We start from the raw sequence: 15,296 nt of genomic DNA, 5'->3' as shown, positions 1-15,296 counted from the left end.
AACTGCTGCTGCTTGTCCTACATACAGGTTTCTCAGGAGACAGGTAAGGTGATCTGGTGGTCCCATCTCTTTTCAGAATTTTTCCGCAGTTTGTTGTGCTCACACAGTCAAAGGCTTCAGTGTAGTCAATGAAGCAGAAGTATGTTTTTTTTGGAGTTCCCTTGCTTTTTCTGTGATCCAGCAGATGTTGGCAATATAACCTCTGGTTCCTCTGCCTTTTCTATCTAAATCCAGCTTGTACATCTGGAAGTTCTTGGTTCATGTAGCTTAGTATGAGAAAGTTAGCTTAGTATGAGGAGAAAAGAAAAGTGTGATTAGTAGAACTGGGCCAGCTCTTACCCTGAGTGAAACTCTTACTGTAGACAGGAGACGGCTTGCCCCACCTCAGTGCTCTGATCTGTCCTCTCTCCAGGTACCAGCTGGAGGATGAGTCCGCACACTTGGATGAAATGCCACTAATGATGTCTGAAGAGGGCTTTGAGAACGACGAAAGTGATTACCACACTTTACCACGAGCTAGGATCACGCGAAGAAAGAGAGGCCTGGAGTGGTTTGTCTGTGGGGGATGGAAGTTCCTCTGTACCAGGTTTGTCCCCATCACTGCCTAACCTTCTGCTCAGTGAGGTTACATTGTTATTTATAAGCTTAGCTTCTCAACACATTTGTTTCCATGTCAGACTAAAGAATCCACTCTAAATGACATCCTAGAGAGTGTAAATAACCTTAGTCAAAACCAAACAGTGCTAATCCAAAAGGGACAGAAAGCCAAATTCACTTTTCTTGTCAGATGATTTAATGTTTAAACCCTGGAGAAGGAAATGGCAACCCACTCCAGTATTCTTGCCTGGAGAATTCCATGGCCAGAGGAGCCTGGCGATCCCCAGTGCATGGAATCGTGAAATGTTGGACACGACTGAGTGACTAACACTTTAAAAGATGGAGACAATTAGTGACTCTGTAGTTAATACATGGTAGAATTGATTCTTGTCACTGTATTGATATTTGTAAATTGATACTTATAAACTGTGTTCCTTTCTTTTCCATCTATAATTTTATATGTACCCCTTGGCCTCTGTGGAGGGTTGGTTCTAGGACCCCTGAAAAGTGAGAGTGATAGTCACACATGTGTCCAACTCTTTGCAACCCTGGTCTGTAGCCCACCAGGCTCCTCTGTTCATGGATTCCTCCAGGGAAGAATACTGGAGTGGGTAGCCATTCCCTTCTGCAGGGGATCTTCCTGACCCAGGGATCAAACCCGGGCCTCCTGTGTTGCAGGCGGATTCTTTACTGACTGAGCCACCAGGGAAGCTCTCTAGGACCCCTGCAGTTACTGCATCAATGGGTGCTCAAGTCTCGTACATAAAACAGCTTGGTATTTGCATATAGCTACACATGTCTTCCTATATACTTCCTTGTTAGTATTTTTGTTTTTTCAGTTATATATTTTTTCAGATTTTTTTCTCTTATAGGTTACTATAAGGTATTGAGTATAGTTCGCTGTGTTGTATCCTGTTCATCTGTTTAATATATAGTAGTATGTATACGTTTATCCCAAACTCCTAATTTACCCCCTTCCTTGCCACCCCCTGCTATCCTCTTTGGTAACCTTAAGTTTGTCTTCTATATCTGTGACTCTGTTTTGTAAATAAGCTCATTTGCATCATTGTTTAGCTTTTGCATATAAGCACTATCACATGATATTTGTCTTTCTTTGACTGACTTCACTTAGTATGATATTCTCTAGGTCCATTCATGTTGCTCCAGATGGTATTATTTCATTCTTTTTTATGGCTGAGTAATATTTTATTGTATATATGTCCCACATCTTTATCCATTCCTCTGTCGGTGGACACTTTGGTTGCTTCCATGTCTTCGCTATTGTAAACAGTGCTGCAGTGAACATTGGTGTGCATATATCTTTCCGAATTAGAGTTTTCTCCAGAAATGCCCAGGAATGAGACTGCTGGATCATATGGTGACGGTAGTTTTTAAGGAACCTCCATACTGTTCTCCCTGAGCGTCTCTGGTGTCTTAGATGGTGAGGAATCTGCCCGCAGTGCAGGATACCTGGGCATGATCCCTGGGTTGGAAAGATCCCCTGGAGAAGGGAATGGCAGTTCACTCCAGTACTCTTGCCTGGAGAATTCCTTGGACAGAGGAACCTGGTGGGCCACAGTCCATGGGGTCATAGAGTCAGACACCACTGAGCGACTTTCAGTATACTGTTCTCCCTAGTGGATGTACCGATTTACATTCCTACCAGCAGTGTAGGTTCCTTTTTCTCCACACCCCCTCCAGCGTTTATTATTTGTAGACTTTTTAAAGATGGCCCTTCTCACTAGTGTAAGGTACCTGTGGTACCTTTTATAAATCTGTTTTGAACTGGATTGGTCTAAGACAGTTGTGTCAGACCCAGAAGCAGGGTCTGGAGATAGAGGTTGAGCGTTGTTGTTATTATTATGATAGTGAAAGACCCCTCAACGATGACTTTCCTAAAAGCATCAGTAGGCATGTGGCATAGGTCTGTGACTGGGAAAGGAGGGGGGTACCTTGGGAAAAAGGACAGTTTTGGAAAGGAAGGCTTATACTCCTTTTTTTAGGTGACAGAAAAAATAGGGGAGGAACAGTGAAATAATGTTGGAGAAGATGATTTTTATCCTTGATTGGGACCATTAGTTCATTTAAGTGAAAAGGTGTCTGGGATACAGATGAGGCCTAAAAAATAGAGAAAGTTGGCCATGTTTGATAGAGATCATCAGTAATCAACAAAGGAAGGTCAATAATCATGCATTTGTATCAAACCTTGCATAATTTTATTACTGTTTGTCCATCAGGGAGAGGCTTGGCCGTTACAACACCAGCTGTGGAAGCGTGGGGGTGGTTACGGTGGGAATGGTGGCCAGTGTTGTGGGTTGAGGAGACAGCTGCAGTGGATGGGTTTGGGTGGCATGTTTTATGATGTGGCCTGTGTTCTTCTTTAGCTTGGGGTGGAGGAGGGAGTTGGACTCGACCCCATGGTGCCATCTGAGGTGCGTGTTCTCACCATGGTTGAAGCCAAGAACTGGAAGAGTCCCTGTCATGAGAGTTAAGGGGAAACCTAGGGGTTGAAGAAGAGTCTGACTTGACTAGCCAGAGCCCTTCCTCCCTCTTTGCTCCATGGCCTGGGGCAAGTGCCAGGACACGGCCTTGTGGTCTCAGGGCAGTAGGTCCTGATTTGCCACCTTCCAGGAGAGAACACCTCCCAAAGGAATCGTGAAGTGGAGATGAGTGTCTGTGGTGCGTAGAGGATCCCTAAGTGACAGTGTTTCTGAAGACTGAGGACGTGGGGACAGGCACGGACAGACAGAAAGCTGTGAGGACATAATGTGGTCTCGTGTCTGCAGTGGGGCTCCACGACGGCGGCCTGTGCTGTAGAAGTGGTGACTTACCCGTCCTGGTCAGATATTTGCCAGGAATTGTGAGCATTAACAACACTGAATACACTGTTGAGTTATTTTTGGTCTCTTACGGGGTTTTGTTTTTACCAAATGGAACATAGGCAAATTTTGGATTTCATTTATAGTATTCCTTTTCTTACTGAAGATGTATTTGAAAATATAGATGTTAGCAGCAAAAATAACCATGTTTTGGGAAAATTAAAACAGCCGAGTAACATACACTCGACATGTATGTAAGGTCTTTGTCTTAAGAAATGGTGATCGAGTGGGCACAGCTGACTGAGCCATCGTAGCGGCTTTACTCGTGAGTGTCTCTTTCCATGTGAACCAGAGTGACCTGAGACGTGGCCATGCTTCGTGTTCAGTATACACCCGCTGCACTAGGAAATCCTTACAGAAATTAAAACAACCTTACAGGACAAAGTTTACAGTTAGCAACTTACCTTGGTCTTATTTTCTTTATTTCTTACAGATTTCCAGTTTTGAATATTCATTAACCTTTTTGTTTACTAAATTTACCAGGGATTATAACTCGTATGCTTGGGGCTTCCCTGGTAGCTCAGATGGTAAAGAAGCTACCTGCAGTGCAGGAGACCGGGGCTTGATCACTGGCTTGGGAAGATCCCCTGGAGAAGGAAATGGCTACCCACTCCAGTATTCTTGCCTGGGGAATTCCATGGATAGAGGAGCCTGGCAGGCTACAGTCCATGGGTCGCAAAGAGTTGGACACAACTGAGTGACTAACCCAATGACAAGACATTATAAAATTGTGTTACTAAAATTATTAGGTGATGGATCAAAAAGTAGAAGTTGTGTAAAATTAATTTAATTGCAGAAGAAAATGTTAGTGAATATTGTAGTAAAGGTAGCAAATAATATTAGTGCATTCTAGATAGTTCTGTGTATTTTTACTTGTAGATTCTGTGACTAGTAAGGCTTACTTTAAAATTCTTCAGGGATTGAGTCGGCTTTAATTTCTTCATGGCTTAAGATCTGCCTTCTCATTTTTATTATTTGGCAAAAATTCCAACTCTGACAAATTTGATTCTGAAAATTTTTTTCTGTGATCTGTCTTCTAAATGTTTGAGTGTCCTCCACATGAGTTACTGTGATGCACTCAGATGTGTAGTTCTGGGGGTGGAAGTGGAGCAGTAATGCCTTTCTCAGGAGATTTACATTTCACTCCCTATCCATTTCACTCCATTTGTCCCATGAAAGTGGCATTTCCATATGAAGGGGCCGGTATCAAATGCTGGGATTATTCCTGGATCTCAGTGGCCTCTACCCTCGCAGTTAACCTGCAGCACGTTTGGAGTGCAGAAGCGTGGGAAAATGCAAATTTTTCTGGAGGGCACGACTGCCGGGTTACTTCTGGCTTGGTGACCGAAGATACTTGATGGATGGAATATTTATTTATTGATTCAGGAAGCTCTAAATTTTTGGAAGTTACCTAATTATGGTCACTTAAAATTTTAGAAGCTGGGATCTTGGTATGTAGATGCTTTATTTAATATTGGAGTACTACTTTGATTGTAGAGGCATCTGTGAAAAGTTACTAATCCTAAAATGTTTTAAGTAAAAAGGATACTTTGTGCATTATTGAATTTTGTTTCAATTTGCATATAAATAGGAAAGTGTCTTGAGAGTGATGAGTCATTGAGGCAGCCTTCTGTGCCCCTGCCCTTGTTCTGGGTGCAGGCTCCTGGCTTCTTCCAGGGGCAACTCTCTGCTGCTCCTTCTCACTCACCAGTATTTACTGGTGTATGTTACTCTTGTTTCTTTGCCTTCAAAAATTGCTCATGTTTACTTTCTGCCTTAGCTCTATAACTCCCTAAGACTTACATGTACTTTTTAATTACAAGTATTTTCTTTACTTGGTAGCACCTGTCTCTCTGTCTTCTGTCTGCATAATCCAGTGGCAGTTCTGGAAGCGCCCCAGGCTTTTGTGCATTTATTTAATCTTGCGACGCTACTGGACTTCACCAGTTCAGTTCAGTCATTCAGTCGTGTCCGACTCTTTGTGACGCCATGGACTGCAGCATGCCAGGCCTCCCTGTCCATCACCAACTCCCAGAGTTTACTCAGACTCATGTCCATTGAGTCAATGATGCCATCCAACCATCTCATCCTCTGTCCTCCCCTTCTCCTCCCACCTTCATTCAATCTTCCCCAGCATCAGGGTCTTTTCAAAAGAGTCAGTTCTTTGCATTAAGTGGCCAAAATATTGGAGTTTCAGCATCAACATCAGTCCTTCCAGTGAATATTCAGGACTGATGTCCTCTAGGATTGACTGGTTGGATCTCCTTGCAGTCCAAGGGACTTTAAAGTGTCCTCTCCAATGCCACGGTCCAAAAGCCTCAGTTCTTTGGCGCTCAGCTTTCTTTATAGTCCAATTATCACATCCATACATGAATACTGGAAAAACCATAGCCTTGACTAGACAGACCTTTGTTGGCAAAGTAATATCTCTGCTTTTTAATATACTGTCTAGGTTGGTCATAACTTTTCTTCCAAGGAGTAGGCCTCTTTTAATTTCATGGCTGCAGTCACCATCCGCAGTGATTTTGGAGCCCAAAAAAATAAAGTCTCACTGTTTCCATTGTTTCCCCATCTATTTGTCATGAAGTGATGGGACCAGATGCCATGATCTTAGTTTTTTGAATGTTGAGCTTTAAGCCAGCTTTTTCACTCTCCTCTTTACTTTCAAGAGGCTCTTTAGTTCTTCTTAGCTTTCTGCCATAAGGGTGGTGTCATCTGCATATCTGAGGTTATTGATATTTCTCCTGGCAATCTTGATTCCAGCTTGTGCATCATCCAGCCCAGCGTTTCTCATTACGTACTCTGCATATGTTAAATAAGCAGAATGACAATATACAGCCTTGACGTACTCCTTTCCCAATTTGGAACCAGTCTGTTGTTCCATGTGCAGTTCCAACTGTTGCTTCCTGACCTGCATACAGATTTCTTAACAGGCAGGTCAGGTGGTCTAGTATTCCCATCTCTTTAAGAATTTTCCACAGTTTGTTGTGATCCACACAGTCAAAGGCTTTGGTGTAGTCAGTAAAGCAGGAATAGATGTTTTTCTGGAACTCTCTGGAACTCTCTTGCTTAGTCAATGATCCAGTGGATGTTGGCAATTTGATCTCTGGTTCCTCTGCCTTTTCTAAAACCAGCTTGAACATCTGGAAGTTTCACAGTTCACATACTGTTGAAGTCTGGCTTGGAGAATTTTGAACATTACTTTACTAGCGTGTGAGATGAGTGCAATTGTGCGGTAGTTTGAGCATTCTTTGGCATTGCCTTTCTTTGGGATTGGAATGAAAACTGACCTTTTCCAGTCCTGTGGCCACTGCTGAGTTTTCCACATTTGCTGGCATATTGAGTACAGCACTTTTACAGCATCATCTTTTAGGATTTGAAATAGCTCAACTGGAATTCCATCACCTCTATTAGCTTTGTTCGTAGTGATGCTTCCTAAGGCCCACTTGATTTCACATTGCAGGATGTCTGACTGTAGGTGAGTGATCACACCATCATGATTATCTGTGTCATGAAGATCTTTTTTGTACAGTTCTTCTGTGTATTCTTGCCACCTCTTCTTAATATCTTCTGCTTCTGTCAGGTCCATACCATTTCTGTCCTTTATTGTGCCCATCTTTGCATGAAATGTTCCCTTGGTATCTCTAATTTTCTTGAAGAGATCTTTTAGTCTTTTTCATTCTGTTGTTTTCCTCTATTTTTCATTGATCACTGAGGAAGGCTTTCTTATTTCTCCTTGCTATTCTTTGGAACTCTGCATTCAAATGGGTATATCGTTCCTTTTCTCCTTTGCTTTTTACTTCTCTTCTTTTCACAGCTATTTGTAAGGCCTCCTCAGACAGCCATTTTGCTTTTTTGCATTTCTTTTCCGTGGGGATGGTCTTGATCCCTGTCTCCTGTACAGTGTCACGAACCTCCGTCCATAGTTCATCAGGCACTTGGTCTATCAGATCTAATCCCTTGCATCTATTTCTCACTTCCACTGTGTAATCATAAGGGATTTGATTTAGGTCATACCTGAATGGTCTAGTGATTTTCCCTACTTTCTTCAATTTAAGTCTGAATTTGGCAGTAAGGAGTTTATGATCTGAGCCACAGTCAGCTCCTGGTCTTATTTTTGCTGACTGTATAGAGCTTCTCCATCTTTGGCTGCAAAGAATATAATCAATCTGATTTCGGTATTGACCATCTGGTGATGTCCATGTGTAGAGTCTTCTCTTGTGTTGTTGGAAGAGGGTGTTTCCTATGACCAGTACGGCGTTCTCTTGGTAAAACTCTATTAGCCTTTGCCCTGCTTCGTTTTGTACTCCAAGGCCAAATTTTCCTGTTAACCAGGTGTTTCTTGACTTCCTAGTTTTGTGTTTCAGTCTCCTATAATGAAAAGGACATCTTTTGGGGGTGTTAGTTCTAGAAGGTCTTATAGGTCTTCATAGAACCATTCAGCTTCAGCTTCTTCAGCATTACTGATTGGGTCATAGACTTGGATTACCGTGATATTGAGTGGTTTGCCTTGAATACGAACAGAGATCACTCTGTCGCTTTTGAGATTGCACCCAAGTACTGCATTTCAGACTCTTTTGTTGACCATGATGGCTACTCCATTTCTTCTAAGGGATTCTTGCCCACAGTAGTAGATATAATGTTAAATTCACCTATTCCAGTCCGTTTTAGTTTGCTGATTCCTAATATGTTGAAGTTCACTCTTGCCATCTCATTTTTGACATCTCTTGGACTTCATAGCGACTTTTTCACTATTAGTAGCAGAGTGTTATGAATAATTTAGTTACATTTTGGAAGTCTAGGATCCTTAATTTTTTCTGTACAGGATTATTGAGAAAAAATAAACTGTTGAATATGTGTTTTTGGCCTTTGGTATTTAATTTAGAGTTTATAGACTATGACAGTTGGGAAGTTACTGGGATATTAATTTCATGTGCTGCTGATTGTGGTGTCAATACTGAGGTTTTATTCTAGTAGATATTTACAGTGTCATGTGACAAAGACAGTGGTTTTAAATTTATAGAGCCTTTTACCGGTAGACCATGTTGATACCAGCATAAACTCTGGAAAATCCACATTTTTTTCAGTGACCACAGGGTCACGAAGAGTCAGACATGACTGAGTGACTGAAGTGAACTATAAGGTTAGAGAGCTAAAAACAGGAGGCTAAAAACACATGTTCAGTGGTTTATTTTTTCTCTGTAACTCTGTATAGAAAAAAACTAAGGTTGCTAGACTTCCAACATGTAAGTAAATTATTTGTGACACTCTGCTACTAATAGTGAAAAAGTAGGAGTTAGGGAACCTCTATGAAGTCACCTGTGACATCACAAGGTCCACGGTGAGGTCCTGGCACAAGGCCTGCCTCCCTCAGGGAAGCACTGAGCTCTGTGCTTTCTTCCAGACCTAAGGTTTTCTGAGCACAGCCAGGAACTTGGTGGATATTCAGGAGGAATAAACTGATTGCAATTTAAACACCTAGTGTATTCCCTCATACAGCACATCTAAGTGTTCTGTGTTAGACAGTGATTTCTTTTTCTTTTTTAAATGTGGTACGCTTCATGAATCTGCATGTTATCCCTGCTCAGGGGTCATGCTAACCTTTTCTGTATCATTCCAATTTTAGCATGTGTGCTGCTGAAGTGGGCACTGTAAAGTGATGTTAAAAGAATAACCTCAGAATGATTGGAGTAGAGGGAAGACATGCAGTGAATTTGACCTAAGTCCAGTTATGTCACCCTCATTTCGTTGTCATACCTTCTAAGACTGGTATTGTCGTGTTAACTTTGTCACAGAGTGAAGTTAGGCATGTCTGCCGCCTCCTCTTGGTTGGTGGTTCTATTCTAGCCTTGGCTTCAACTTCCCTTCCCTAAATAAACCATTGTGAGTCTTTCTCTACATTTTGGAAATTTTAATTAAACTGAATTGTTAATACTGAAGTTTAAATTCATGATTATTTTATGCTTAATAAAGATGAATTTGATATCTTTTCATCATTTTCTGAAGTATTTTAAGAAAAATTCTCCCACTAGAAGCTTTATACGCTCTACTCAAATGTAGTGGTTGAGCAGAGGAAAGGGACGTCTAGGAAGGGGACGAGCTAGTACCATGGGAGCCCTGGCACTGTTGGAGCAACAGGGTAGATTTAGCATCAAAATCTGCACTTCACAGGTGAAGGTAGCTATCTGAAAATACAGTCAGGCATTTACTACAATTTGAATAGTCCATTAAATGTTGGTATCCTTTCAGAACATTGCATTGAGTCATAAGTCTTAATTTTATGTTAATACTACTAGAAAAGTCATCTTTTAAAGGAGGAAAAAAGTGACTACCTAAGACAAGACGAGGATGGTTACATTTTAATTAATTGACATCTAAGAGCCTTTGTCAGAATCACCCAGTGGTGTATTGAGAAGTAGTGACTCTTTCCTCAGTATATGCGGCATTAACTGCTTCAGAATGTTAATGGTTTTATTTTGCCAATGAGTCTAAACAGGGAAGGTAATCTCCCTGAGGTTCCAGGAGTCATCACAAACTTGTGTAAGCTCTTTCAGTACTTTTATGTCAAATTTAAATTAGTATAGCTGACCCATTTTAAGAAATCCCTTACTACTTAACAGTAGATAAGCCATTGGTGTCTGGTAAATACAGAAACAATATTGGCTCTAGATATTTAGAATTAATTGTAAAACATCTAGAAAAGCATACACAATATGTATCTTTTGTTTCATGCAGTTGCTGTGATTGGCTGATAAATATTTGTCAAAGAAAGAGAGAATTGAAAGCTCGTACAGTGTGGCTTGGATGTCCGGAAAAGTGTGAAGAAAAACATCCCAGAAATTCTATAAAAAATCAGAAATATAATATATTTACCTTTATACCTGGGGTAAGATTGTTAAATTCTTGAAAATGCACTGGATATTGGACATTACTAACTTTGTTCTCATTTTTTTTCTCTCATTAATTCTGTCATATCCAAATCAGAGACCTTTGAACCATGGGTGTTCAAATAATTGTGAAATAATTGATATACTTCTCTTCTTCTTTTTTTGTTTTCATGTATGTTATTAATAGCCACATAGTAGAGTTCAACTCAAGAGAATTTATAGTCTGATTATTGCCTTCAGTTCCAGATAACCATCACATTTATATCATTGTAGAAATAATCAAATAAAGGTAAATAAAATTACCAGAAAATAAGTCATAAATTTTGACTGGGAATTTGTTTGGAGGGAAATGTTGAGTGTATATAACGTTTAAAGCCTGCTAAGGCTGTCACTCAGGCGCATTTCTGGCTCAGTCTCTGTGGCGTCTCTGGGTCCTGCTGCACACTAGGTTTGTTTGAGCCCTCTGAGCGTCTCTGTTGGGTAAGGGGTTTGATTCTAAATGCGATTTCACCCCTCCTGCCGTCTTGCGGGGGCTTCTCCTTTGCCCTTGGACGTGGGGTATCTTTTTAGTGGGATCCAACATTCTCCAGTCGACAGTTGTTCAGCAGGGAGTTGTAGTTTTAAGAGTTCTCGTAAGAGAAGGAGAAGATGAATGAGCCTCTTGATGAAAGTGAAAGAGAAGAGTGAAAAAGTTGTTTTAAAACTCAACATTCAGAAAAGTAAGATCATGGCATCCAGTCCCATCACTTGATGGCAAATAGATGGAGAAACAGTGGAAACAGTGGCAGACTTTATTTTTTTAGGCTCCAAAGTCACTGCAGATGGTGACTGCAGCCATGAAATTAAAAGATGCTTGCTCCTTGGAAGAAAACTTATGACCAACCTAGACAACATATTAAAAAGCAGAGACATTACTTTGCCAACAAAAGTCCATCTAGTCAAGGCTATGGTTTTTCCAGTATTCATGTATGGATGTAAGAGTTGGACTATGAAGAAAGCTGAGCACCAAAGAATTGATGCTTTTGAACTGTGGTGTTGGAGAAGACTCTCAAAAGTCCCTTGGACTGCACGGACTCCAACCAGTCCATCCTAGAGGAAATCAGTCCTGATTATTCATTGGAAGGACTGATGCTGCAGCTGAAATCCAGTTCTTTGGCCACCTGATGCGAAGAATTGACTCTTTTGAAAAGACCCTGATGCTGAGAAAGATTGAAGGTGGGAGGAGAAGGGGACGACAGAGGCTGAGATGGTTGGATGGCATCACTGACTCGATGGACATGAGTTTGAGTAAACTCCAGGAGTTGGTGATGGACAGGGAGGCCTGGCGTGCTGCAGTCCATGGGGTTGCAAAGAATCAGACACAACTTAGTGACTGAACTGAACTGATGAAGTCCATGGCGTCGCAATCAAAGTAAAATAACTTTTTACACAAACATGACTGAGTAACAAAATATCTATAAGCACTTTTAGATTTATTTTCTACTTCACATTATATATTTCAAGCCTTGTTATTATATCAGTAGTTATCTTTAATTAGGTATTATGCTAAATTTAAATTCTGAAATTTAAATATTTATTACTTTTTGTTGTTGCCAGTGATATTTTTGTCTTAAATTATAAAGCTGAGATTATATGTATTTAAAATAGTTGATTTATTTTTGCCTCATTCCCTATTTTAATAGATTTATTTATCTTTCTAAAGGCGAAAGAAAGCTGGTGCTGATTATTTTTCCATTATTGAAGTTTTTAACACATTTTAAGTATTAGGTCTTACGCTCTTTTGCAAAAAATACTCAATTGTGTGAAATTAGTGCTGCTTTAGCTTTCATGTTTTTATTTAAATAACCATGCTGACTTTATATTGGGCATTGATTAGCATCACTGTCCGCCCGAATCCATCCAATAGTTGTCAGATGCTTGATGTCTAATATGCTTCTTTATTAAAACACAAAAAACTAATGCCTCCATAGTTAAAAGACTGCTCTTTTGTCAGGACAATAAAATGTAAACTGTCTTCCAGGCAGATAAATATCCTCATCTTTACTGAATGAAGCTACTGTTTTCTCCTTAGGTTTAAATTATTAAATACTCCCAGATTGGCTAAATACTGTACATTTTCCTGACGCCCTCTGAGTTCACTCTGCAAACAATAGAGTCTTGATTGCAGTGTCCAGGGTGAGCAGTGCAGCTTAATTTTGATCCCAGATGAGTTCACGCAGCCTTCAGGATGGTTGTCCTGAAGAGACCTGTTGATGTGTCTGTACTACTGTTACCGTGGGAATGACTTTTTCCTTAGATTATCTCTTAAATTAGTCTTTTCATCTAAAATGTAGTATTTTAGAAACATTTGGTAATTGCACAGTAGGAATTCTGTGCCATTTTTAGCACAAATGGCAATTTCTGAATTGCTAATAGATATAATTTATGCTAACTGAGATTTTAAAGAAATCACTGAGGAAAAAGAGAGCTTTCTTTCCTGTTGAGATTAATTTATGAAATGATTCAAAACATTTTAGACAGCAGTTGAATGTGATTATAAATATAAACGTGTTATCAATGTAACTGATTTTTCAGTCACACACATAATTGTGTGATGATGTATACAGCTTCATTATATAAAAACTGTGATTCCAGCCTCTTTAAGTCAACAATAAGTACTTAACCCATTGCTCTGCCCTTGTTAAAATTTGCATGCCTTCCAAGTTGTATTTAAAACTGGCATCCAAGGAGATTTTGATTTACAATTTGCAAGTTTGTAAGTTTCATTATTTTTGTAGTGTGCTATTTAAGGTATTCCCATCTTATAGATAACACAAGTTTTCTTCCATTTTGATTTTCAATTTAAATCTAATAAGTGAGGCATTTTTGGATAGAAGTCTGTTAATATACTAGATCTTGGGTTTTCTTAAGGATTATTCTGTTTGAATTAAGAAACAAAGATGAAAATATAGGATTTGCATTCCTAAAAGATGTTATTGAATGATGATTTTAATTTAGTTTATATTTGAAAATATTGTTTAAAATCAACTACCAGGAGACTATAAAGAAATAAGGTAGTTTTCTTCATAAAAATTGATGTATAATTTACATATTTTTATGTGTTTTCATTTCTTATACTTTGAGGGAAGTAAATGCAAGAGATTAGTGTTTTTATGTGTGTGAATGCATACCTATAGATGATTTGCTTATTCACTGGATCTTTTTGAAGCTACCTAATGTTCACATTCAGAAAATGTGGCTGTCATGTTTGAGTGTTTCAGTTCGGTTCAGTTGCTCAGTCGTGTCCAACTCTTTGCGACCCCATGAATTGCAGCACGCCAGGCCTCCCTGTCCATCACCAACTCCTGGAGTTTACTCAAACTCATGTCCATCGAGTTGGTGATGCCATCCAGCCATCTCATCCTCTGTCATCCCCTCCTCCTCCTGTCCCCAATCCCTCCTAGCACCAGGGTCTCTTCCAATGAGTCAACTCTTCACATGAGGTGGCCAAAGTATTGGAGTTTCAGCTTCAACATCCGTCCTTCCAATGGACACCCAGGACTGATCTCCTTTAGGATGGACTGGTTGGATCTCCTTGCAGTCCAAGGGACTCTCAAGAGTCTTCTCCAGCCCCACAGTTCAAAAGCATCAATTTTTCTGTGCTCAGCTTTCTTCACAGTCCAAGTCTCACATCCATACATGACCACTGGAAAAACCATAGCCTTGACTAGATGAACTTTTTTTGGCTAAGTAATATCTCTGCTTTTTAATATGCTATCTAGGTTGGTCATAACTTTTCCTTCCACTTCATAAATACAGGGTTGCACCACTTTCCCAAAAGATTTTCTGAATTTATGACTTACTAACATTGGGAAGGTTTTCCTGTGTGTCTTGAGTGATATGAATGTAAAGATTTATGAAAGATGAATGTGGAAAACTGGAAGACTGCATACAAGGAAACAGAAAACCAAAAGGTTTAACATATTTGAAAGTTCTAACTCTTTTTTTCAGTTTATTTTAAATATAATTTGAGGTAATCTTAGCTCTTTTCTGTGATTTAGTTATTGGAAAGCCATTGTCAAAATTAAGCTTATTGTGACTCGGCATATTCTCACTGTTAGTGGAAATATAGTTAGATATTATGCTGATTTTAATTATTTAAGGTTTGAAAGATTTTTCTTGAAGAGATTATATTGATTTTTTTTTTCTTTTCTTTTTAGGTTTTATACGAACAATTCAAGTTTTTCTTGAATCTCTATTTTCTGATAGTATCCTGCTCACAGTTTGTACCAGCATTGAAAATAGGGTATCTCTACACCTACTGGGCTCCTCTGGTAAAAAGAAAAGATTTTGAAATTAAGTTAAATCATTAAGTATTTAGAATGTACCAGCATTGAAAATAGGGTATCTCTACACCTACTGGGCTCCTCTGGTAAAAAGAAAAGATTTTGAAATTAAGTTAAATCATTAAGTATTTAGAATACAGTTTTAAGAGTTCAGATGATTAAAAGATAAATTGATCAGATTTTTGAAATGTGACATTGTTGCTGTGTGTCACTGCACTTTGTTAAAGGGTTTCTAGAGTCCTCTGCCACGACTAAGCAACTTCGCTTTCACTTTTCACTTTCATGCATTGGGAAAGGAAATGGCAACCCACTCCAGTGTTTTTGCCTGGAGAATCCCAGGGACGGGGGAGCCTTGGTGGGCTGCGGTCTGTGGGGTCGCACAGAGTCGGACACGACTGAAGGGACGTAGCAGGAGCAGCAGCAGCAGCAGCAGCAGAGTCCTCTGCAGCCCTCCAGCTACGTCAGCTGGAGACATCACAGAGCACTTTTGCTGGCGGGGCTGGGGGCTCTCTTGGGCCCCAGGGGGGCAGCTCCGTGTCCCAGCCCAGCTCCCTCCTGTGCTGGGAGAGAGCAGGCGCCGTGTGCAGAGTAGGTGTGGGGCAGAGGGC

At 40.0% G+C, this 15,296-nt stretch overlaps 1 protein-coding gene and 1 non-coding gene across 8 annotated transcripts in view; one reads left to right on the top strand and one right to left on the bottom strand.

Moving 5' to 3' along the window:
* Window positions 1–15,296, top strand: part of ATP9B (ATPase phospholipid transporting 9B (putative)) — a 166,296-nt gene that overhangs the window by 21,305 nt on the left and 129,695 nt on the right. For 6 of the 7 annotated variants that reach the window (XM_061131112.1, XM_061131110.1, XM_061131109.1 and 3 more), the window contains exons 2-4: window positions 413–586; window positions 10,212–10,362; window positions 14,563–14,676. In XM_061131112.1, the coding sequence (XP_060987095.1) occupies window positions 413–586; window positions 10,212–10,362; window positions 14,563–14,676 (439 nt within the window). Of the gene's footprint in view, window positions 1–412; window positions 587–10,211; window positions 10,363–14,562; window positions 14,677–14,731; window positions 14,775–15,296 lie in introns of those variants that run through there. The other variant, XM_061131113.1, reaches the window with a different exon arrangement.
* On the bottom strand, window positions 9,020–9,126 carry LOC133047850 (U6 spliceosomal RNA). Its single transcript, XR_009690861.1, has one exon. It is a non-coding gene; the product is annotated as a U6 spliceosomal RNA (small nuclear RNA).

The sequence above is a fragment of the Dama dama genome, chromosome 27 (assembly GCF_033118175.1).
Source record: "Dama dama isolate Ldn47 chromosome 27, ASM3311817v1, whole genome shotgun sequence".
Lineage (NCBI taxonomy): Eukaryota > Metazoa > Chordata > Mammalia > Artiodactyla > Cervidae > Dama > Dama dama.
This window is presented reverse-complemented; position numbering and strand designations above follow the sequence as displayed.